This window comes from Dipodomys ordii, unplaced genomic scaffold (assembly GCF_000151885.1).
Source record: "Dipodomys ordii isolate 6190 unplaced genomic scaffold, Dord_2.0 Scaffold58, whole genome shotgun sequence".
In the NCBI taxonomy this organism is placed as follows: domain Eukaryota; kingdom Metazoa; phylum Chordata; class Mammalia; order Rodentia; family Heteromyidae; genus Dipodomys; species Dipodomys ordii.
Genome location: NW_012267274.1, coordinates 3,906,669 through 3,930,807, shown reverse-complemented (window position 1 = coordinate 3,930,807; position 24,139 = coordinate 3,906,669). Strand labels below are relative to the sequence as shown.

The following is a 24,139-nucleotide window of genomic DNA, read 5'->3' as shown; positions in this document are numbered from 1 at the left end:
TCCAGCCTCACATTTGCTCTGATTTGGTTAGTTTACCACAGAGCCCCCGAGGATTCGTGGCTTCCTTTCTGCCTCTTGGTCATGTGTAAGCCTGGGCTTGGCATAGAAGATGCTGGGGGAACCATAGACCATGCAAGACACTGCTTTACTCGGGGCAGTGATGTATTCTGATAACTGTGTGTGTGTCTGTGTGTCTGTGTGTGCACGCACGTGTGCATGTGTGCATATTCTTGTGTCATGCCTGCCGGTACGGTGGCTTGATCTCAGGGCCTGGCTGCTGCCACCCCTTATCTTTTTTTTCTCTAACCCTTGAGCCATAGCTCTGCTTTGGCTTTTGTGGTGGTTAACTGGAGCTAAGAGTCTCATAGACTTCACTGACTGAGCTGGCTTCCAACTGCAATCTTCAGATCTCAGCTTCTTGAATAGCTAGGATTACAGGCATGAGCCACCTGCACCTGGCTTGCTTGATGATGTCCTTGAAAGTAGCTTGTAGGTTCTTAAATGTAACTTCTCACAGGGTGGGTTTCAAATCTTCTGTATATAGCCAAGCATCGTTACGCTGTTGAGAACACATGAAGACCTGAGTGCTTGCTGGACAGTCTTAGGAGAAGGCAGAGCTGTTCCCCACCCAGATGCCATTACGTCTGCCACACGCATCAGGCCCGAGTTCACACCATGCTAACCTGCCCAGGAGCCCTGTCTTTGCCATGGAAAGCCGCACTGCTCCTGGCATTGCTTGTGTTAAATCTGTGTCCCTCCTGCCCCATTCTCAGTCTGCAGTGACCACATTAGTCACACAGTGGCCTGTGTGACCCTGAACTTCCTGAGAAGAGACAAGAATACGGAGAGCTCTGAAATAGGACAATTCTTGGCATTCATGCAAGCTGAGTGATACAAATACTGCCTGCACTGCATAAAGCAGAGCGATTTCAGTCAATTGCCCACACATTTTACAAGGGAGTAAAAGGCACAGTGTAGAATATGTCTGCATATCTACTTCGTTGGAGAATGCATCCTACTGAAAGGCTCTTGATAGGCCCTGCCTTAATGCTGTGCCCACCAAGTGCTGGTTGTTGGTAGAGGCTTCAGAGAGCACATTTATGCTAAAACTGCTCCTTCCTGAACAAAGACAGATCCGAAGCTCACTGAGGTTAACTGCCTAAGGTGAAAACTTCCTTTCCTTTGACGCTTCAGAAATGCACATAAGCAAATGAGACTAATGAAAGAATCCCATTAATCTAGAAGAGAAAGAAAATCCTGAAAGTCGTTCTGTGTTATACAGATTCTTTCCCAGAGTCAAAGCCCCTAGGAAGGGCTTCCCTGAGGAGCATCATTGTGAAAATAAGTTCTATTAGAGAGATACACTAAAGACAACAGATATGCTCCAAGAAACACAGAGGCTAAAAGATGCTGTCCAAACTCAAAGAGCATTATCCGCTTCTTCAGCCCTGTCCTGACATCATAAATAAGAGAAATCCCAAGCCCTTATTGGCTCAGGTCAAACTGGGAGACTCTGAGGCCAGACTTGTCACTTAGACTCAGTTATGGGTTCAGAGGTGCCTTTTTTCACCAAGACTTCTTAATGAGAGTGAAATTCTATGCAAAGCCCCTTGGTGTTTAATTGCAGGTGATGTGAACAGTTGACTCAACCCAGCTTCTCAGCACTGTCCCACTTAATGACCTGCAGGCCATTGGATATTTCCCAAAAACAACTTGGAAAAGGAGAATTGGTCGTGCAATTCTTTATTGTGTCACAGGAAGACTATATAATAGTCCATATAAAGTAGAGTGTGTTAGTCTGGGTTTTACTTTGGTATGCAACTAAAGCACCCGTTTCCAAACTCAGCCAGGGACATAAAGTAAGCTCTATAAATTTCCTTGTTTTCATGGGCCCTCTCCCCCACTTCTCCTTCAGGGATTGGTTGTTTGCTTTTCACAAGTTGATGTTGATGTCCTTTGACTTTGCTGTTTTGCTCAAGTCAATGCTAGCTATATTGGCCATTGTAGAATGTCCGCCTGGGAAATGAGCAGATGCTACCACGTGCTGTCAGATCTTACAGATAGATGTTCCAGCGCAGCACAGCTCTTGGCTGGTCTTTCTACTCCCCAAAATTCTGCAGGACCCCAGCCTGAGGAGGAGGGGTAGGGGATTCTACTTTGCCTTCCTTAGACTCTGCTGCCCTCCTCAAGATTCTAATCTGGAAAAGAAGGCTGGGAAATTTGAGGTGCTGCCAAATGAATGACCTTGGGCCCAGAGAGCCGCCTTGGAGTTTGGAACCTCTTGCTTCGTTGTGGCCTGCGTACCCAGGGCCCCAGGTTGGAGGGAGAGGTGAAGCTCTCACACTCGATGAGGGTCTCCTACTCTGTGTGCTTGCTCTGGTACTGAGTGCTTTTCCTTGGTGGTGATTAATTCCAAAGTGAAGTAACCCTGTGCGCCTTGATTTAAGGTTCTGTATCCTTAGATGGCCACGAGCCAGGCTTTGTGCCAGGTTTTGATACACTGGAATGAAAGGCTTTCTTGGGATACTTCCTCTGTGTATATTGCTTGTCCTATCCATATTGTTATGAAGCAGTTAAAATGTGGCCATTGTACCTGAGGAACTGAGTTTTCAGTTTTTACTAATTGTGAGTTGGTGTTTCAGTGGCTCATGGGCAGACACCCACTCTATTGGACAGGGAAGCTCCGGGGCTTTAAGGCACACTGTTGGGTGGTAGTCTGTACGTTGAGCATATTGCTGGAATGCACTGATCATGCTAGACATCAATCAATCCTAAATGTTCAATTGCCATCAATCCAACTGTCTCTTCCCATCCCAAACTTCACTGGCCTGGAAGACTATGCCTTAGCCTCTAGCATGCATTGTCCCATGGAGTCACTTCTGTCATTGGGCTGTACACCCTGAAGGTCACCTGTGTAGTCCTTGCTCTCCCTGTAAGATGAGCAGTGAGACACAGAGGGGGACAGTGCTATTTGGGTATCCAGGGCCAGGATCCTGCCCAGATTGGCCTCCTGAATCTTAGAAGCACTTCACTGTTCAAAGCCTGTCTCAAACAATCGAGAGCAATCTGGTCTGAAAATCACGTCCCATACTTGTTCTAATAATAGAAGAGATGCCCGGCCTTTTAAGCATGGTTTTCCTTCTGTAGTGTTCCTGTGGATGCTTAGCAATACAAACATTGACGTTTGGTTTGACATTGCTGGATGAACTTCATTCTTCACATGATGATGGGGGTGTTTCTCCTCTATGCTGTCTACCTTATGTCAAAGTCAGTGATTAGCTCATTGTTTGTTTTAGATACTACGAATTCAACCCAGACACTTGTACATGGGAGGCATGTGCTGTACTTCAGAACCACATCCTCCTCTGGAGCTTTTTTTTTTGTTGTTGGTTGTCGGTCATGGGGCCTGAACTCTGGACCTGGGTGCTGTCCCTCAGCATTTCAGCTCAAGCCGAACGCCCTACCACTTGAGCTATAGCTCCACTTGTAGCTTTTTTTCTGCTTATCTGTTGCTGAGGAATCAAACTCAGGGCCTCATGCATGTGAGATAGGCACTCTGCCACTGAGCCACCTTCCCAGCCCCTCCACTGGAGCTTTTAATGTGGACATGGGACTGGGGCCTAGTGGTCTACAGATTCCTGATGTGACCCTCCTCCCCAGCCTGTCTCGTTCTTGCTAGGTATGGATTCAAGAATGAATGAATGAGATGGGGTGAAGATGGAGATGTGATCACAAGATTCAACTAGGCCTCCTGAAAGTTTGTGATGTTGGTCTACAGCCATACAACCCTGAAATGCATCCAATATCATCTGAAAACCCGACGGATGCTATTAGACTTCCTATCAATCTCCTGCTTAATTATATTTCGCTAGCAGCTCTTTTGCTTAATAACAACTGCAATTTTGTGTAACCTAGAGGTTGGGGGTGGATATTGAGAATTAGCTCATTCTGCAGAACATCCCCTATACCAAGCAGAAGCATCTGGAAACTAGGGCAGGGGCTATAGCAGGTACCTGGCCATCGAAGGCAACACCGCAGCTGCCTTCCTCTCCTGAAATGTGGGGCTGTTTCTTCTCCATTGCCTGTGATAAGCCAATGATATGTAGTTAACCAAGGCCAGCCCCTTGGGAGTCACGTGCCCCAGGTGGTTTGCTGCCCTGGTAATGCACTCCTGGCCAGCTGGCCTGCCTGCCTGCCTGCCTTTATGCTGCTCTCTGTTCTCTTCTCCCACAGAGGAAGGGTGCAGGTCACACAAGGCAACAGATCACTGCCTCTGATCCAACTGCAGAACACAGGCTGGAGCAATTCCAGACGCTTGCCGGAGGGAACGGCAATGGGAAGGCCAAGCTGTTCAAATACAGGCAGGCAATCCAGGGGCTCCGTGCACAGGAGCACCGAGTGAGAGCAGCACTGGCGATTTGCATCAGCCTATCTCTCAGCCTGCTATGGAGTTCAACAGCTGGGTCTGTGTTCAGGGCATTTGTTCCTAAAGTTGCTCTTTACAAGATGGTCCAGTCCAATACACAGCTCAGCAGGGCTGGCTGTGAAGTTGGTATTATTCCCTGTGCAGGCTGGCCTGACAGGGTGGGCAGTTCGTGGGGCCAGCGGTCTGCATCCTCATGGTGAGGTGAGACTTCTCTAAGGAAGAGGGGCACTGTGGCTTTGTGCTTCAGGAAAATATATAGCCTATTATTTAGAATCTTATATAGTGCTGGATATAATGCCATTTTGATTATTTCTTATGAGTTCATAAGTCAGCATTAACTTTCTCCAATGCCATCTGAAAAATAGTTTTTCCTCCTCCATAATGTGATTTCTAAGAGGCACATAGCTTCTTACCTAGGTATTTTACATTGGGGTATAAATCACATATTATCACAATCATAAATGCATAATCCTAGAATAAAAGATAAGAGGCATCAAGTCATGATCTGAGTCCAGGTGAATGCCAGCCCGGTTGACCTGAAAAGTGCGCCTGGCATGAGACCTGGTCCCTTCAGCTCTTTGTGACCCTCACAGCTCGAGGCCTTTAGACTATAGCCTGCTGACGAAGAGCTGGCATTCTAGATGGAGCCCTCCCCCTGCCCACCCCAGGTGACAAGACCCAGCAAGCGTACATACCCTTCCCGGTGGGCCTCTCCTTTCTCCAACTCCTGGATCACGCCCAGGAGCACCTTGATGGTCTCTTGACTGGAGCTGATCAAGTTCTCCATCACCTGAAGCTGGGCCTTGAGGTCCACCACTTCCGTATGAGGCACAATTTGTTGGCTTTCTTCACTCGCCGCCACGGCCGTGGGACTGGGCTGGGGCTGCGGGGTCTGGCCACTACATTCGGGGGACAGGCACGGCGCTGGAGGCGAGCAGGCCGGCGCGGGCCCCTGGGGCCTCTGCAGCCCGTTGAGCTGGGCAGCGCGCCTGGGCTCCTCCTCCGCAGGGCAGAGGGACCACTGGCTGGCTGCAGCAGAGTTTGACAAGCCAGGCTCGGGGGTCCTGGCACAGACGGCGGGCGGGTACTCCGCAGCAACCTCGGTCTTAAACACCCTCCCGTGGGCAGGCGGAGTGGGCTCCTCGGAGTCCGGGGTCCCGCTGCCCGGCCTGGCTCCCCCCTCCAGCTGCTGGCCAGGCTCCTCAGAGGGTGGCCCGGAGGAGCTCTGGAGCAGAGGATCGGGATGGCTGAGCGCCTCGGGGTTCTTAAAGGGCTCGGCACAGTTCACCCCGAAAGGCTGTTCCAGAGCGTTCATATGCTCGTGGGAGTGGAACAAGGCGGTGGTCTTGTGGACGCGGCCCGCGCTGCAAGGCCGGGTGTCCCCCAGGGGTCCCGCTTCGCCCCTCTCCCTGGTGTCCGTGAGGAAGCCATTGTCCTGGCTTCTGCAGGGATCGGCGGCCGGGCCTCCTTTGAGGCTCCCTTTCTTGCGGTCCAGGGGGAAGGTCTGGTAGCACTTCTTTAGGTCTGGAGAGGTCTGCACCCCTGTGCTCTTGGTGACGTTGGGGATGGAGCGGCGTGCGGGCACGGTCATGTACTTGCGGTAGGCCGCCCTACAGGACACAGGCTTGGCCTCTGGCCTCTCTATCCCCGGCCCCGAGGAGGCGATCTGGGGGTCCCGCTGCTCGTTCTGAGCCTCGCAGATGTCCTTGAAGCGCACCTGCAGGGCTTTGTTTCGCTTCTTGATCTGTCGGTTGGGGTCCAGTGCATATTTCATCTCCACTTCCACTTCCCGCTCGGGCGTGGTGAGCGGGCAGCTGCCGGAGTCCTTGCTGACCATGGTTCCTGCATGCAGAGACAGCAACAGAGGCGTCAGGGGGGGACACATGCAAACGCCGCCTCTGCACGTCCAGCCAAACCACCGCTGCCGGCTTCCTAATTATTTTTAAACAGGTGGGTCGGCCTTTATGTTAAGGAAAATCAGACAGGCGGGGAGTTGCTGGCAGGCACAGCGTGAAATGCTTCTCAGATATTAAAGCCTGCTTGGCTTTTCCAGGTGGGATACTCTTGGTTTTCTTTTGATAGTAATACATGTTTCCCCATTAGGCAAACCTTTTTTTTACTATATTCATCAAGAAGCCCAACGCTTCCGCCTTGTCTGCTTTGCAAATTATCTTTTCACATGGGTGTCTCCACTCCAAAGACAGATGGTTTACCAAATGCAAACTTTATTTGTGGTTTTTTTTGTTGTTGTTATTTTGTTTTAAACTATGATTGGAATGGAAGAGAGCTGCTGTTTCACAGACTGACTGAAGTGGTCCCACCCAATGGACAGCGCTGGGGTAAAGAACTAGACAGACAGTTCAGCTCAGCTGGCTTGCCTTCCCTGGGCATTTTGAACACAGATACACATCATGGCGCAGTGTTTGACGTCTCATGAGTCAACCTCAGCCCCCAAAGCAATTTGGGTTTCTCTACCTCTACAAACATGGCTGAAACAACTTTTTCCTTTGATTCCATGGAGAAGTGGTATTTGCAACTACTTAGAAAGAGAGAGAAAGAGACATTATTCATTCTAGAAGCAAGTTTTGTGTTTTGATCATCACCTCTGGAAATGAAAACAATGGTAGTTGTTTCAGTATTTAAATCCAGAAAGAAGAAAAACTTGCGAGGCTTTATGATAATCATGCAAATTCATCCTGGGCTGAATTATTAAATGCAGCTAAAGAGATGCAGGTGGCGACGAGGCCTCTGGGGAACACCAGAGGGGTAAATGCCTTCACTTTATTAGCAGATTCACAGCTGTGTACTGCACATGCAAGAACTTTTTTCTGGGATGAACTTAAAGCCAGATGAACATAAGCAGGCTGTGAGCTAGACTGTGTGCAGTGTAGACCTGGCCTTTGAGCAGAAGAGTCTTCTGGGAAGGACAACACTGTACGGGCCCAGGCATCCGGAACCAAATCTCCAGTGAGTCAAGGTCAAACACAAATCTACACACCACGCCCAGTGCCCACAGGCCTCACACTGTCCTCACGGGGCTACGCACCCAGTGGAAAGATCTGGAACAGAAGTTCTTGCTTCTGTGGTAGCCACCACTTACAGGGTCAGTGAGCCTGTGGGTAGGTGGGTGTTCAGCTAGTCCACATATGAAATACCATCCTTACCAGTGCCTCTGAAGTCCTGGCTATTCAGGAGATCTGAGGAGTGCAGATCAAAGCAGCCCAGGCAGGAAAGTCTATGACACTCTTGTCTCTCATTAACCAGCAAAAAGTCAGAAGTGGAGCTCTGGCTCAAGTGGTAGAGCACCTTTGTTGAGCGGAAAACCTAAGAGCTATTGCCCGGGCTCTGAGTTCAAGATCTAATCCTAGGATTAAGAAAGACAAAAAGCTACTGAAGGTCAGTGCCAGGCCTGCTGTTCCATGGAGGAACGCAGGGTTCCAAGAATGATGTCACTTGTTGAACAAGCAAGAAGCACAGTCCCTACGGCAGGACATCGCAAATCAACACTGTTTCAGACCCGAGGTGTCCATCAGCCAGGACCCAGAGCCCCCGCGTCCTCAGTCCACACGGACTCACACCACTGGCAGCAGGCCTGGTGGCTCGGGGAAAAGGAAGTAGACAGGATACCACCGCACGATGCGGAGCTCCGCCGCCCACTTCTCTCAAGTCACCTGTGCCTGTCAAGCCTCCGGGCCTTGTCGTTTCCCAAGCTGCACCAGTGCTTCCTAAACAGAAGGCTCTAGAAGAAAACCAAGTCCGTAACTTAGGCTGAGAACCAGCTGGGGATCATGTGTGGGCATAACAGAAAGCAACCCATGACATGTGGTTCTGCTTAGACCAGGCTTTCTCAGCCACAACACTACTGGTGTTTTACTTTAGACAACTTGCTGTTGTCCTGAAGAGTGGGGCTTCATCACCATCAACAGTATTAGCCTGGCTTCTAACTACCCAAGAGGAGGAGGACACCAGTTAGAAACGGACATTGCTAACTGAGTTCAGGGGCCTGAGATGCGTGCGCTAGCCTGGATGCCTGCTCTGTGGTACCATGGTGTTCAGGAAGGCAAGGCTTGCAGAGAAGTCTGGCGTTTTTCTATGTGCTGAGGATATTTGCACACCTCCGTCATCTGAAACTCTACCCACAAGTAGCTTTTTATGAAGGAGACCAAAAGCAAGGACAGACCAGAGGTGCATCAGCATCCGGGCTCATTCTGCTGGGACACAATGACAGGTGTGCAGGGCAGGGTGTGTCTGCTGGCATAGATAATAGATATCTTTCAGAAGCACTTTTCCCAACAGGTTAAAAAGATGTGCACAAAGGAAGTTGGTGTAGGGGAAGAGGATGGGAAAATTAAATCCTAACCCTCAGTGCTATCTCATATCCATGCTGTCCAGGTGTGTCAGAATGCATTGTACCATCATTCTACAGAAGGCCTTCATACTAGGAGAAATTTGAAAGAGAGAGCATTTTTACAAAAAGCAATTTACTAGTAATTTTTCAGCCTTTTCCCTGCCACTACTGAAAAATGTGTGTCTGAATAAGTTTGTCCTGCTATGCTATTCATCATCACGATTTGCCAGGAACTGCACCGAACCCATTTCTGACATCATTTCTGCTGGTTTGGAATGCCATTCTGAGTGTTGGTCCCAACCATTGAACACATAAAGACAAATCAGAAGAATTAATTGTTGGTGGCTAAATAGTATTGGTGGGAAAAAAATCTAAGCCCTTCTCTTCTTTATGGAGCTGCTAAGTACATGGAATTAATTGCTTTATTTGTAATACTGGTGGCAGTGCTTAGGACATTTAATCAGTTTATTTTGTTTGATGTAGTCCTCACTGGGAAGATACCCAGAAACTCTGGCTGCTGATTTATGTTGACTTCAGATGAGATGACGACTTCTTCTTGATGTCTGGATGGCAGTTCCTAAATGCTTGGGTGGAATTTTACTCGGCATTAGGAATTACATCTTTGGGGGTTTTATTTACGGCATCTTTCAGGAGGGGAAATACTTATCAAGACTGCTAGTAAGAAAGTGACTCGGTCAGGAAACAAGTAGTGTGGAATATTGTCCCTGAGACAACGGGACCTTCTCACCTGTGGACACCTTCCTGTGTTCTGTCCATGCAATGAAAGCACATGCTACCATGTCACAGAACGTTTGCAATCAGTGCGGCTCACTTGATGGTTGTCGTTTTCTGTGCCGCTGCTGAGGTTTGAAGTCAGGACCCTACACTCATCTTGGCGTTTTCATTCAAAGTTGATGTTCTCCTAGTTGTGCCATACCTCCACTCCCTCCTTTTTGATGGTTAATCGGAGGTAAGAGTCTCATGGACTTTCCTGTCTGGGCCAGCTTTGAACCATGGTCCGCAGATCTCAGCCTTCTGAGTAGCTAGGATTATAGGCGTGAACCTCCAGGGCCTGGCTCCAATATGGCTTACTTTTGTGTCCTAACCAGCCCTCACCTTCCCTGTGCTCCACTTCATTTTCTCCTTTGACCCTCATGGCAGGCTCATGGGGGCCAAGATCATGATCTCTGCACTGGAGACCTGACTCCTAACCTTGCTTGGAGTCACACAACTAACGGGCTGTGTGCTGTACCCAGTGTACTTAGGCCTATGACCTGGGCCCAGACACTGGACTACAGTGTCCCTTGTCACTTGAAACAACTGTAGTCACCTTCCAAAAGCATCAAGTAGCTAAAAATGCAGTTTTCTCGGCCTGTTGCCAATAACACACCTGGTCCAGTAACATAGCCATCCTGAGAACACAGACTTAGCACACACCTGGCTGAGAACGCACACCGAGAGCATATTTAGCCTAAGAACACATACCTAGATGGGAAACACATCTGGTCTGAAAACCCAGACTTAAGACAGTGAACCCTCGGCCTGCAACTCCAAACCACAGTGAGGGCTGCTGTAAGTCTGGAGGGAGCGGGGATCCAGTGGCCTTTGTAACAATGGCTCCTTGGCCAGGTCACCCCCATGGACCACAGACCAGCACTTATGTTCTTAGAGTTAATTTCTCAGCTCCAGAGCTGCAGGAGGCATTCACACCATTTATTGTTCCTGGGAAAGTCATGTGGCCGCCACTGCCCTGTGCCAGCTCAGGGTGAAAGTGGCAAGTCATGGCCGGGCCCATCCAGCTCCGGGAGAGCTAGGTGTCGAGGAGCTGTTGAGAATATAAATGTCTTAATTACCTGCAAACTAAATTTCATAATCAAATGCGAGCTGTAAATATATAAGTCTTATATTTTTAGATTGGCGATGTAGACTCATCTCTGCATATATACTGGTTTAGATTAATAGCTTATATAAAAATGTTCATCTCAACTTACAGAAGTGAATCATGGGAGCAACTAAATGGCTAACAATAGGTAAAACAGTAAAGTAAATTATGATGTGCATTCACTCAGGGCAGCCATTAAAATGATAATTATAAAGATTATTTAGTATCACAGAAATCCACTTAGGAAATAATATTAAGTGGAAGAAAATAGTCTACCAAATTTTATTGGAGAAACGAACAAAAGTAGTCATGCACTGCTATTAAACCCTGTGATCTGGGAGAGATTTGTTTGTTCCTATGTTTCCAATTGGCGGGTGCAGTGTCCTCGCCTTGCTTTGTTAGTTTCTAGAGCATGGAGCATAGGCGGTACTCACCTTGAGTCCCCGCAAAGCATGAACCCGTGTTAAAATGAGAAAAACCCCGAAAGGGACAGGTGTGGGGAAAAGCAGTATCTTTTATTATGTTGGAGGAGGCCTGAATAAGGAAAGAAAAGGAATCACAAATAACTACAGAGCATGTCTGCGACCTTTGTACATAGATAGTAATATATAGATTTTATGTGTTGAGCAGATCTGTTGATACTGCTAGGAATCAGGTCCTGCTGGTTTTAGTGGAAATAGAATGGACTTGTCCTGTGCACTTTGTTATGCTTGGCTAGGGATGTCCATCACAAAATCTTTGCTCTATTCTTGACTTGGCAGCTCCTGATGGCCAATATAGGTTGTTTTCATAGTAACAAGTTTACATTAAGTAAATCCAAATCATAATGTAATTTTTGAAAGATAATCACATAAGATCCAGGAAAAGGATTCCGCACTCCTGGTAGAAAGAGTCCATGAGACTCTGTTCATTTTAAAATGTCTGTACTGTTCCCACGGGCTGAGATGCAGGTGTCATGACACTATCCTCTGACAGGTGGCGCTGGTAAGCAGGGTGGGCTGGCCTACATTTTGGGGGTGTCACTTGATGTGGCCTACAGGCTAGGCAAGTGATCTGAACGTGCAAGGAAGACTATGAAATTATTGGTTTTCCTAGTTGCTCTCCCACTGCTGAGACACCTTGGAGTGAAAGATGCTGGCTGGAGTTCAAAATTAATTGGGTCAGGATTTTATTCCATATGCTGCAGGAACGCTTGAGCATTCGGCTCTGAGTGGGAGACTGGTAAAAATGGGGATGCCACTCTGGCACATAGCTTCCCACGGGGGAAGGCAATTAGACGGAATCCCACTTGCTCAGCACACCACTCTGAGCTGGGAGGGAGCAGCGTGTCTCTGGACTTGCTCGGCTCTATGAGTCTTCTTTCCTTGGGGCAAAAGCACCTAGGATAGATTCTGGACTGTGTCTTAGTTAGATTCATCATCCAGCTTAATTTCCTTTAATTCCCTGAAACGATATTTTTCTAGACATGTGCCCTCTTCAAAGGTCACTGATGAATATGCCTGGAAAGGGGGCAGCTCAGTACCTCAGATGTATTTTTGGTGGTAGATCACTGTGGGGAGTTGGCGGGGGGGGGGGGGGGGGGGGGGGGGGGGGGGGGGGGGGGGAGGTGGGAGGGAGTAGGGTCCTGATGACTGTCCAGCCTGAAGTCAGGAAGAGAGGCATGCTTAGAGCTTCAAGGCAGGTTTGGAGGGAGAAGAAAAGCCTCATTAGATCCTTCCCTGTACACAGCTCTCTGTGGTTTTAGAACGTACATTTCACTACCAGAAAGGCTACAATGGAGTATTCCAGCCAGAGTCCCACATCTGCCTGTAGGCAGTGAACCATGGGTCTCATGTAGGGCTGGACGATGTGGGCTTGGTTTGGAGGTTTGACAAGAACCATAGGATGGCCCTCTTCCCCAGTCCAGACTTTCCCTCTTCATTTGTGTTTCACTATTTACTCAATTCTATGACTTCCAGCTCATACGGGCGTTAACCTTTGCTTATCCACTGTCCAAACGGAATATAAATGAGTAGAAATGAATTAGCAAAATTTTATGATGTTGGTAAAAATCAACTGGAAAGCATGCCCCCTCTGAATTAGTCATTACAGAGATGTAAAAAAATTACCCTTGTTTGCAGCAGTCAGCTTTGCTAACCAACAGTGGCCAGAAAGAGTCCAATAAATGTGGTTCCATCAACTCCAAATGGTCTGGAAGGTTCGGAAAGGAGATAACTAATCTCCCTTTCCTCCCCACTTCGCCCAGGGCCATTACAAAAAAATGTGAGACATTGGCTTTGTGAGCGTGGCTCCTTGGGGCATTAGGTCACCAAAGCCAGTGTCCCTGGGTGGTTCCAGATAGCTAGCGCTAGTCAGCTGGTCACGTGGGTCCCGTTAGAGATGGGAGAGTCCGTAGAACCCACACAGGTGGCATCCTTTTCTTACACAGTTCATGATACCCTCAGTCTTACGAAACTGACGTTCTGCAATAGCCCTGCGGCAGACGATGGACACACACACACATCAAACACACTTAAGAAATGCCATATTTTATCTCATGCTATATCAGAAACTAAAGTTATATGATTAAGTTTTTTCCTCCTGAAATGACTTGTATGTCAAAGGAAAACATTTTCCCTGCTGTGGCCCAGGTTGGTCTCCTGAGGTTATAGGAACACCCAGGGCAGGATTTCTGCTTTGGGTACCTTCTCACTGCAGCACCGAGCATGGCAGGCCTTACACGTATTGACCATCTGTTCTCATAAGGATCTCATACCACCCATCCTGTATTTCCCTTGGTTTGGTCAGCTGCGTTGGGCTGTGAAACCAAAGAGAAGAGAACTTCTCAGGATTGGCTACTATTTATGAGAAATAGACTGTAGAGAAAATGAGCTCCACCAGGAGCCCATAGACACAGTTGTAATACGGCTGTAGTTAGTGACTGACATGGAAGGCTTCAGAGGTCTCACTGGTGTGGTCTTAAAAGGAAAGACTGTCTTCCATGGACTTCCCAGGTTTTCTTCTGATTCATGGCCTACAAATGAGTCGGGGCTGGTCCTATTGGGAGTGAAACAATTAAGACTAGCCCATGGTGTGAAATGGAGACTTTTTCCTCGTTCCTTTGGAGCTGATGGTCAGAAGGGGACCTCAGCAAGAGCTTTTCCCTCTGCAGACAGCTGTCCGTCTACACCAGAGCTCATTCTGGGGCGAGGCAGTGTGCAGCTTGGGAAGTGTGGGTGGTGGCAGGTTTCCATAGGGCAAATTTTAGAACCAAAATGTCACCGGAAGGGTGGGCAAGAGATTTTTCTTTTCCTTTTAATTTGTATGTTGTGATCTTTAGTCTCTGAATCCAGATAGCTGTCACAACTCATTCCTTACAGTAAGTTCCCCCATCATCAATTCTGGTGTCATTTTCTGTTTGGTCAGATCAGTTGGTTCTTTTACTCTTTCCTTGACTAAGAGCGACAGTGAATGTCTGTCTTCTCTGTTCATTAAAAAAGAGAGAGAGATTAGATACTTTCAAAAACATAAAGCCACATGCCTCCCTCGCTAAGTTCCACCATGATGTCTTCCTGTGCATGAGAACCTCAGCATGTGTCTGGCAGCTTGGAGGGCTTTGGGGGACTTCTGCGAGAGGGAGTGAACCCTGGGAGGCCTGAACCCTGGGAGGGGTCTATATCAATACCCAGGGACACAACTGTTGGGCCTCCCTCAGCTGGCCCTTGCAGGAAAGGTAGCTGGGCTTAAAGGCAGTGCTGAACTGAGCCCACTCTTATGGGTCCAACAGGCCTGTCCTTGGCTTAGAAGAGCGTAGAGGCTACCAATGCTCTCAGCCAGAGGAGGTACTCACGGGTGCCACCAGTGTCCTTCCTGGCTTCCACTCCCTCATGTGGCCCCAAATCCAGCCATCACCATCTCGTACCCCCAGTGATTCGCTCTCCCTTGTGCTGCTTCTCTTCCTGAGTCCCTCCTTCCTCTGCACACCTTTCCCGTCCTGACCTTGGCCCCCCTCCCCCGTGCCTCTGCCGCCCTCCCTCTCTCCATCTTGCAGCTCTGGGTCCCATGTACTCCAGCTTCTCCTCTCTGCAGCTTTGCACAGGGGCACTTCCAAAACCAGGTCCTTTTTATTCAACTGGCGTTGTTACCCACCCTGCTTATTCTCTAGATTTACATCACTGTTAGGAGCTCTCCAGCTGCTGAGGCGGAACACGACCCTTCGTCATCTCTAGAACACACCAGGGTCATCCCTACTTCTTGTCTTCACTTCTTGAGCTCCCTGTCCAGGCCTGAGGCCCCTGGAGTGTCTGTCTTCGATGGTCTGGATCGTGCCTTGCTGCCTCCATCTTCTACAGCCCTGTCTGCTACCTCCCTGTGCGCCCAGTGAGCCACTCGCACAGGCTTGGCTGGCTCGGGCCCCTGTGGAGGCTGAGGGCACAGAAGAAAGGGAGACACAGTCCTCAGCAGTGTGCCGTTGGGGGGCAGGGGGGCAGTGAACGACCGGCTAGCTGGCTGGCCGCAGCTCCAAGTGCAGCACCCTGGTGGAGGTGCAGAGGAGGGCTGGCAGCGACCCTGGGGGCATGGGCAGCCTGCGTGCACATAGGAACGGGACTAAAGAATGTATTGCTTTTCCTTGCTGTGTGCCACTTCTGTCACGGGAGAACAAATGAGATGGTGTGGACAAGGTCCCTCTGTGCCTCCCTTTCTCCTGTGCCCATCCATCCTTCAGTACTTGCTGACTTATTTAAAAACATAAAGGTACACATTAAAGCCACCTTACAGTGGAGGCCCTATCCATGATATGTCAAGAATGCTTTTTCAGGGATTCTCTCGACATCACCTGCAAAATTCCGAACCTTGGGTAGCAATAAGAAAAGGAATGGAGTTTCTTTGAATCTTAAATGAAATGATGAGCAGAGGTTCTTAGGCTTCTGCATCTTAGCACTGTTGTCTGGAGTTGGCTCACTGTGAAAATATTCTCTGTGCTGGTAGGAGAGAAGGAGTTGGCACACCCACTCACAAAAGTAAGTAGATGGCCTAGAAATGGCTGCGTTTTGCATTGAATCAAGAAATATACTTTACTACATAATTTTTGTAAAAAATAACTGTGACTTGGTAGGAATTATCAGTAGATTTCTTGAATTATCCCACTTTATTAGGGACTAGGAAGTGGTAGTGGCAAAATAAATTAAGAATTTAAATCAAACATCTCAATAGCTTGGAATCATGTAAAAAAATTATGGTACGGCATCTTTCCTGGGCTTAGTCTTCTAACAAGCTGTGGGGAAGAATGGTTGACCGTCTGTGGGGAAGAATGGTTGACCGTCAGTGGGGAAAGACACTGTGGTTGCAGGCCACACTCGTGGGCTGGGTTAGTTTGGGGGTCCCAGAAGTTTCGGTGAATCAATTTCCATTTTCCAAGCAATGATGGTGGAGGTACTCTTGGTGCATTAAGTCAGTACTTAGAAACACAGGCCCCACTGCCATTGCCCGTTGAGATGTGTGTGGAGAGGAAGGAAAGGGGATGTGGGATGGACAGATGGTGGAGAAATGCACAGGTGGACGGACAGGAGCAGGAAAGGGACCCACACTGGATAAATCACGGTGCCTTTCGTGCTGTTTCCCGGGAGGCATAGAGATGAGGGATGGCCTTGCCCTGTCACCTTCAACACCCATGGCTCTTCAGCTGCTGGGTGGGTGCAGTAGCACCCAGCCCCTCCTCACCAGAGTGGAACTCACCACCACCTGGTCCTGGGGCAAACCACGGCCAGGCCAGGCCAGGCCCGGCAGCTCAAGCTCTCTCAAGGTATAATGAGCCCGTGTGTACATTTAGTGCAGTCCAAGCTGACATTCCTGTGTTTGCATCTGTTCTGCTGTCTGTCTAGTGTCTCCTACTAGGTTAAGGAAAATGGAATGAGAACAGCAGCGCAGGGCCAGAGAGGTTGTCACTAGATGTGAGCCTTGCAGCGACAGCAGTAGTGAAGATCTGCACTATGGCCTTCCACATGCTTCAGAATCCTAAAAAGACTTTTGAAAATAAAGTGTGTATCTTCCCAGTCCTCAAGTGACCCCTTCTGTGGAGAGACAGAGAGAGAGAGAGAGAGAGAGTGTGTGTGTGTGTGTGTGTGTGTGTGTGTAAAGCATGAAGTTCTGGACTTGTGAGAGGAAAGTCCTCAGGCTGGCTGTTCTGACAGGAGGGGTACATTTCTCTAGCCTGCACCCTGGAAGCTTTGCCTATGGGCCAGGTAGCTAGTCTGGGAAGCCAGGAAGAGAAGGAGAACGGAAGGGAGGAGACTCGAGGCTGTTGAACTCTCAATCCAACATGTGGCACATAAACAGGTAAGAGCAGAATATTTGCTGATGAAGAGATGGATGGATGACTGTTCCCGGAGGAAAGAGTGCCGGCTTCTTTGATTTTAGTATCTTTCTGGAATGAAGCTGGTCAAGGAGGTTTCCGTGGCCGGGAAGGGGGAGAGCTGGCAGCCAGTCACTGCTCTCCAGTGAGGTTCCGGTCTTATCACAGTGAGCTGATGAGCACAGTGCAACTCTGGAGTTAACTCACCAAGCAGATTCACAACAGGCATGTGATATACTCCCCAGTCTTGGTGGGTTTTCTGTTGTTGTTGGTTGGTTGGTTTGTTTTTTATGTTTCTGGGGTCTGGGTCAGAGGTCAGTTATTAGTACCTTGTCTTTTCAGTGAATGACTTACTTTTGGCTTTTACAAACTGGTGTCGGGGGAGGGGGGCTGCTTAAGGTCATCTGTTTAGCATTCTTACATTCTAGGACATTTCATTTCCCTGACCTGGAAATTCTTGGCTTCAGTCCTTCAGATCTGTAGTGGAGGAGCTAACTGCTTTGTGTGGAGTATTAGTCCTTCCAGAAACATCTTGAACAAGTTATGATTTTGGAGACTAAAGGCGGTGATGAGAGGTGATGTCGCATTACATTCTATACGTGGTCTATATTCAGAGCTCCTTCTCCAAAACCCCTCTGAAATGAGTACCATTTTCATGACCAAGTGAGAAGCTGAGGCCTGGGTAGCTAGGTGATGTTCCCACGGTCAGCTTCTTGCCCGAGCTTTGGGCGCTGGCTAGGAGCTCTCCGCTGCCCTGTGTGGAGAGCAGGGAGGCTCTCGGGAAGCTATGGGCCTCTCGCCCTGTGGAGTGGAGGCTGACACCCAGCACACTTGGAAGCATGTTCCATCCATATGTGTGCAACACCGGGTACAGTTCACTGGGGAGAAACAGCCAGCAGAAGGTTTGCATTGGCATGTCTTACTAAGAATCATTAAAAAGAAGAGAAAGGAAAATTAAAAACCAATTGTATGCTTGCCCTTGATTTTCCCTTTAAATCAGGGCATGGCGGTGGTCCTTGCATGTAGAAGTTTAATGAGTGCCAAGAATGCATTGAAGTTAAAGAGCAGTGTCTCCCACCCACTTACAATTTCCTTCTATCCCTGGAGGAGGAGTGGTAGCCCGACAGAGTCAGAGTAGGTGACAGTGTCCTGGATCCGGAGTTCCTTCCCCAGGTCACGTGGCACCACCCAGCCCAGGGACCTGTGCCACAATAACAAATCTAATAAGCCCAGTAAATAAACTCACAATACACTGTAAGGAGAGTTAATATTACATATGGAGACAAATAGAAACAGCAAGAATAAAACAAATTACACAAGAATGCAAACTATTGCAGTGAACCATCGAGCTAACAACCACCATTACAACAAACACACAGAATAAATAACTGTGAACAGTGGCTATCATTTGGGCTCTTAAATGGCCTGAGATGTGAAATGAAAAATATGGCTAGAAGGTGAGAAATGGATTGCTTTCTGCATTCCTTTGAATTCAAACTCTCTACATTTACACGTGGGGCAGTGAATCCTGCTCACACAATCCACACTGTGGGCATCTCAAGTTCATGATCTGCTGGATGCTAGTCATTCATGCTGTGCTTTCAAGAAGAAAGATGGGAGAAGGGAAGCTGTACACACCACTCCTATTGATTTTTGAAAAGGAGTCAAATGTAGATGGGTCTGGCACAGAGATCAATGGCATTGTTATTGCTATGTCAAATTGAAATGTAGAGGCAGAGCTGAGGCCTAGACAGCTAGGTGTCTCCAGTTGGCCCACCTCTTTTTGGAAAAGCTCTAGTGAACATTTCTTTCAACTCAGAATGTCAGCGTTTGGACTGTAAGAGAATCTCAATGATTGTAGCATGCTAAGTTTTCTTCTTTCTCTTGGATAGTGTCTTTTACTCAGTTACTACACCAGTACACTCAAAGGCATTCTTTCCTCGCCAAGTCAACTTCTATCCAAGTGAACTTGTACCAGATAAAATGCCTGAGGTTGAATTCAGCCATCAAAAAGCCAAGACTTTGGGTAATTTTCTCTATGAACACTGAATAGCCTGATGTAAGTAAGGACTGATAGTTCATTTCTGAATGCCACCTTCCATTGAACACCCTTCTAAGACCCTTTCCCTCCATTCTTACTACACGAAGCAAAAGTATATCTATGGAATGGAACAGTTCCTTCCCAGTCAGGATTCCCTGAATTTCTAGCAAAACAACTGGCTCTGGTTCCTGTTAATAACCACATTAAATATTTATTAAACACCTGTTACTAGATAGTACTCTGCTATGTACTTTAAGGATTTCTTGGGTTGTGAATGCATTTTTTTCTCCTATTTGAACTTCACAGAAGTTCTAAGATGTTAGAGATGATGAAACACATACTTCTTAAATAATATTTCCAGTTGAAAACTTACTTAAATTCTACATAATCACTGTGTGATCTCTTCCCTCCTCCCCATTGCTGGTTCTTAAAGTTTCCATTAAAACCACTGTACTCCTTTATCAGCCCGGGGCAGCATCTGTATTACCTTCTTTTCCCAGCTTCCATGTTACAGGGATTTTCCAGTGGATTTCGTCCCCTTCCACTCACCCCGGAGCCACTAGTCACCTTTGGCCCTAGCCAATTGTGATGCCTTCTCGGCTGGGCTGCAATTCCTTTTCTCTGGTTTACCTCTGGTCTTCTCACAATGTCAAAATATTCAGTGATGGGCGGTGCCCCTGTTCTTCTTGCTCCGACTCACACCCCCTCTGTTGCAGACATGCACACCCTTACTGGGTGCCACTTGTCACGCTTGCCCTGTGGTGTCTTTCTGGCAGCAGGACCCACTAGGCTGAAGTCCTGGGATGGCTCTCTGCCAGGCCCAAGAGTCCCATCTCACCCTCCACTCTCCAATCCAGCCAACCACACTTTGTCCTGAACCTCCCTCCTCTGTGACTCCTCGACCTGGGAGCCTTCAGACACTGGCTGCTTTTCTTTTTCTGCTCTTGGCCCTGAGAGTCTCAAGTGTGCATCATTTAGAGCCAAAAGACCTTGTGCCCTGTGCCCCTGCTCAGGGCAGTTTTCATCCACACATCTTTGGTGCGCAAATCCAACTGCATATGCACCTTCCCTCTGCCTGCCCCATTTTATAGTTCCACTCACTTCTCAAGGACGCTAAGATCACTTATTACAAAAATAAGCCGATTTCATGAATGTAGATCATATGAGTGATCTGGAAGACAAGCACAAAGAGCGCGAAGGGCTTTTAAAGGCCAATTGAGCAGCACAGAACCAGAGTACAGGGACCCATGTTACAGTGGAATGACCTAGAAACATGCAAACCAGACAGTTCAGTCTCATGAAGGTTGCCGTGTATGTGGTGAACCCCAATGGTGTTTCTCAGGGGAGCAGCTGATGCCAGCCTGACTGCTCCCCTCCTCCCTGGGGCACTGATGTGGAGAGAGAGCAATGTTTATTTGCAAAGCATCCCATAATCTCCTCCATGTCTCTCATAACCAGTAGTTTACAGCCTTTCCTTTTATGACCAAAGCTAGATTATTAAGGATGGAACTGGAATTTCTACAGTAACAGCAATATAAACTTCAACCAGTATTTGGACATGCTGCTCTTCAAGTTTCTTCATTTTATAGGCTTAAAGGGTATAATGTCTGTGAATGCACTGTATGAAGGTGCATGCTCTGCGGCCTTCTGCTGCTCGCATTTCCTGATCTCAGGATCATGCTGGGCAGAGTCAGGTCTGTGGGCATACAACACTTCCAGTGGTCAGCTTTGTACTCTGTGAAAACAATATTCACAAATAAAGGCTTTGGAGACAGAATACTTTCAAAATCCCTGTGAAATACGGTATCATCACAAAGGTTTATAATGTAATTTAGAGAGCGAATTCCTTCTTCTTCTCCCCCTCCTCCTCCTCCTCCTCTACCTCCTTCTGCATATTCAAGCTCATTCTCATCCTTCTACCAGTTAGAGTGAAGAGATGTCTTCAGCAGGAAGACAGGGCTGTTGAGCTAGAATAGTTTGCTTTAATGAAGATAGAGATTTGTAACTTGAACTTTGTATAGCCCCAAATGCTTCAACTCACTTGGGACTTATATGAAGTTTGGATGATTCTAGTTCATACTGGCTATCCTGATGACTTAGATGTTATAGATAGAGGCTATCAGGATAAAAAGATAATCGGCAAAGTTATGGTGTTTTTCAGTCTGAAAGGCAAAATTCTTGGAGATGCCTGAGTGCTTTCAGCCACTGAAACAGATAAATTATCAGACACAGCCCAAAAGTGCAGACCTGGACCTTGTATGATGTAGTTAGCACAAGATGTTATCAAAACAGCGCCGTCACATGACCTCATCCACCCGTACCACATCTGTATTCTGTCCTGAAAGTGTATGAGCAACGTATTTTAAAATAAGCTGATTAAAAGGTCTGATTTTTTTCATCCCATTTATGTAAAGATGAATTCAAGTTTGGATACAGACTTTTCTGAATATTTGTAGGGGAACTTCAGGAAATGGATGTGTTGTCATGTAATATCAATCATATTAAATTTTGCTTTAAAATATTGAAGCCACTTCATAATGTTATAAAATATTCACATCAAATATGTGAGGAGACTAAAAAGAATCTGCTTCATAAATTATGTCAGCTAATTTGGGGGTTGGGGAAAGTAGGTCTCTGTAGAATTTTGGAGGGTAAGGAACAGAGTCAGGTTAGGCAGTAACTGTTTAAACTAGTGAGATTACTTTTATGTGGATAGTCCTTATACCATGCCACCCCAGAATGACAGGTGTGTCACTGGTATGGTCACCGGGATGGCCGGATCACCGCTGGGCTGCATCCTAGTCATGCATCTGCTTAGGTGTCTGGGGATTGGTCCAGAGCCTTAGAATACATTTCCATGGCGATCCTGTCCCTCTGAGAAGGCCCGTTCACAGAGGTAATGGTTTCTGAATGCTGTTCTTGGAGAAGCAGCCTGGCCCTGAGCTAAGTACTCTTAAGTAACCTGCTTCCTGCACAGGAGAGCTCAGTCACTGCTGCTCTCCGTGAGGCAACTGTGAGTTGGAGCAAAGAAGAGAATACAAACATGGCGCCCCGTGACTGTGTGTACCCAGCCTCTCAGCTGTGATCCTCTGTAACTTTGGATGATCTTCTGTTGATTTTTTAAATTCTTCTGCTTGTCCCATTGTGTGGAAACCTTTTTTGTAGACATATGCCTTTCTTGTACGAGTCTTTCGTTTATGTATTCATCATGTATTTTTAAATGTTTTCCCTGCAGATGGAGAAACAAAAGACAAAAATTCCCCTATCCTTCCATGTGGAAAACAATTGTGTCAAAACAGAGGACCCACCCCCACCTAAATGATCACGTAATGGGGTGCCTAGCCTTTATCCAGCTTTTTTTTTTCTTGCAAGCTTCCTGAGCAGGCCTGCAGCTTTTCTAGCATTTGCCTTATGAAGCTATTTCTTGAGTAGTAGTTATGTTTCTCAGTAGGATAATGGGTCTGATTTATGTAAAAGCTCAAAGTCTTAATCACAATAATAAAACAGAAAGTCATGGCAACTGTAGTAAGTTTAAAAGCATACTTTGCTTTTTCAAGGGCACCCTGTCTTTAAGCAGAGGTCTTTTCATTAGCTGAAAGAATCAAACTGAATCACTCTTTCTTTGTCAGGAAATGAATTTTGTGAAGTAAAGAAAGCAAAAACTCAGGGTAGCTCACATAATTTATGCAAAATCATGCAATTAGTGATGGCTCCGCCACACTCCCCTCCCCCAATGCGCTCCTGATGAAGCCCATCGCGTGGAGCAGTGCCATCTAATGTAAGTAGTAAACATGAATAGTAAATTATTAATATCTGGCAAGGCATGCAGATGACAGGACTTCCATTTTTTTCCCTTTGAGCCGCTCATGCACGTTTGCTAATCATCCTTGCAAAAAATATTGCAAAGATAAATAGGAACTTTGGAAAGTAACATTCAACAGGATATGTAATAAATAGCACACTATGAAGAGCAAAAGGCAGTATCTTCCCCTGCTGCGTATTGACATGGGTTACCTTCTGCTAATGCTGGAGCTCACGCTTAATAAGGTTATATCACTTTCACGGACACTGTACTCACTAGAATGGCCAGGCCCTTGTGATTTAAGTGGCCTTTTAAAATCAGGTCCCCAGTGCTGTCACCTTGACAGTACCCAGCCGGAAAATCTAGAAAGATAAACCCACTAGCGATCCTTGGTCCGGGAGAAAACCCTCTGCTATCCCTGGCTGGGTAGCAGTCTGAAATGATCTCTCTCGGGTGCTTAGCCAAGGTAGGGCTTGCCCAAAGTTCCTTCCTCCTCTGGCCAGTTTCACCTCAGGATGCTCCGGCAGAATGGAGCAGGCAAGGTCAAATTAAAGTGCTTCACTGCTGCTTCTGGCTCAGGGACCCAGGAGGGCGTCCAGGCCCCCGGCACAGACCTGCGGCAAGCGAGGGCAAGGAGCGCAGCCCGGATCTGCAGATGGGCCAGCTGCACCCATTCCCCTCTTCTTGGCTCCCGGGGCGCCTCTCTCCCCCCACGGCTGGCACCCCACTCTCTCCCCTGTGCCCACTGTATCTTTGCCCAGGAGCAGGTTGAGGTCACGCCAAGCCTGGAACCCCAGCATGAAGCAGCAAGACGCAGGCCGACTCTGGCTCTTGACTTTGGGCTTCTGGGGCTGCCTGGCGTGGGGCTGGCCCTGGGCTCGCCCTCGCCTGCTGGCTTTAGGCTGCAGCACGGGTTGGTTTCCCACGCGTGTGGGATGCTCTCCATAGCGAAGCCCCGGTGGGCACCGACGCACCCGAGCCCGCAGCCCCAAGGCGGGGCCGGCCCGAGCGGGCGGCAGGGACCGCGTCTCCCGTGGGCATCTGCGCGGCTCGCGCGGAGCCCTGCCTTTCCCGGGTGGCGGGGACCCCATGTGCGCCCGTCACCTCCCCCGAAGTGACTCACCCCTGCCGCACTCGCCAGTTCGCTCTAGTTTGGAAGATACTTAAAAGCCTGGAAACGCTCCCGAGAGCAGGCCGGCCGCCCACGGACGCCCCCCGCGCCCCAGTTCTGCCTGGCCGGGGACGCGGGCGCCCACGGGCTGTGGCATGGCTCTGGAGCCGACCGCCTAGCCCAGCTCCCCCACCCCCG

At 48.1% G+C, this 24,139-nt stretch overlaps 2 protein-coding genes across 3 annotated transcripts in view; one reads left to right on the top strand and one right to left on the bottom strand.

Moving 5' to 3' along the window:
• The window catches only part of Fam196a (family with sequence similarity 196, member A), a 37,842-nt gene extending 31,579 nt beyond the window's left edge, over positions 1-6,263 (bottom strand). The window contains exon 1 of the mRNA XM_013021946.1: positions 5,122-6,263. Within this exon, the coding sequence (XP_012877400.1) occupies positions 5,122-6,263 (1,142 nt within the window). The remainder of the gene's footprint in view (positions 1-5,121) is intronic.
• The window catches only part of Dock1 (dedicator of cytokinesis 1), a 437,833-nt gene that overhangs the window by 209,966 nt on the left and 203,728 nt on the right, over positions 1-24,139 (top strand). The window lies entirely within an intron of this gene.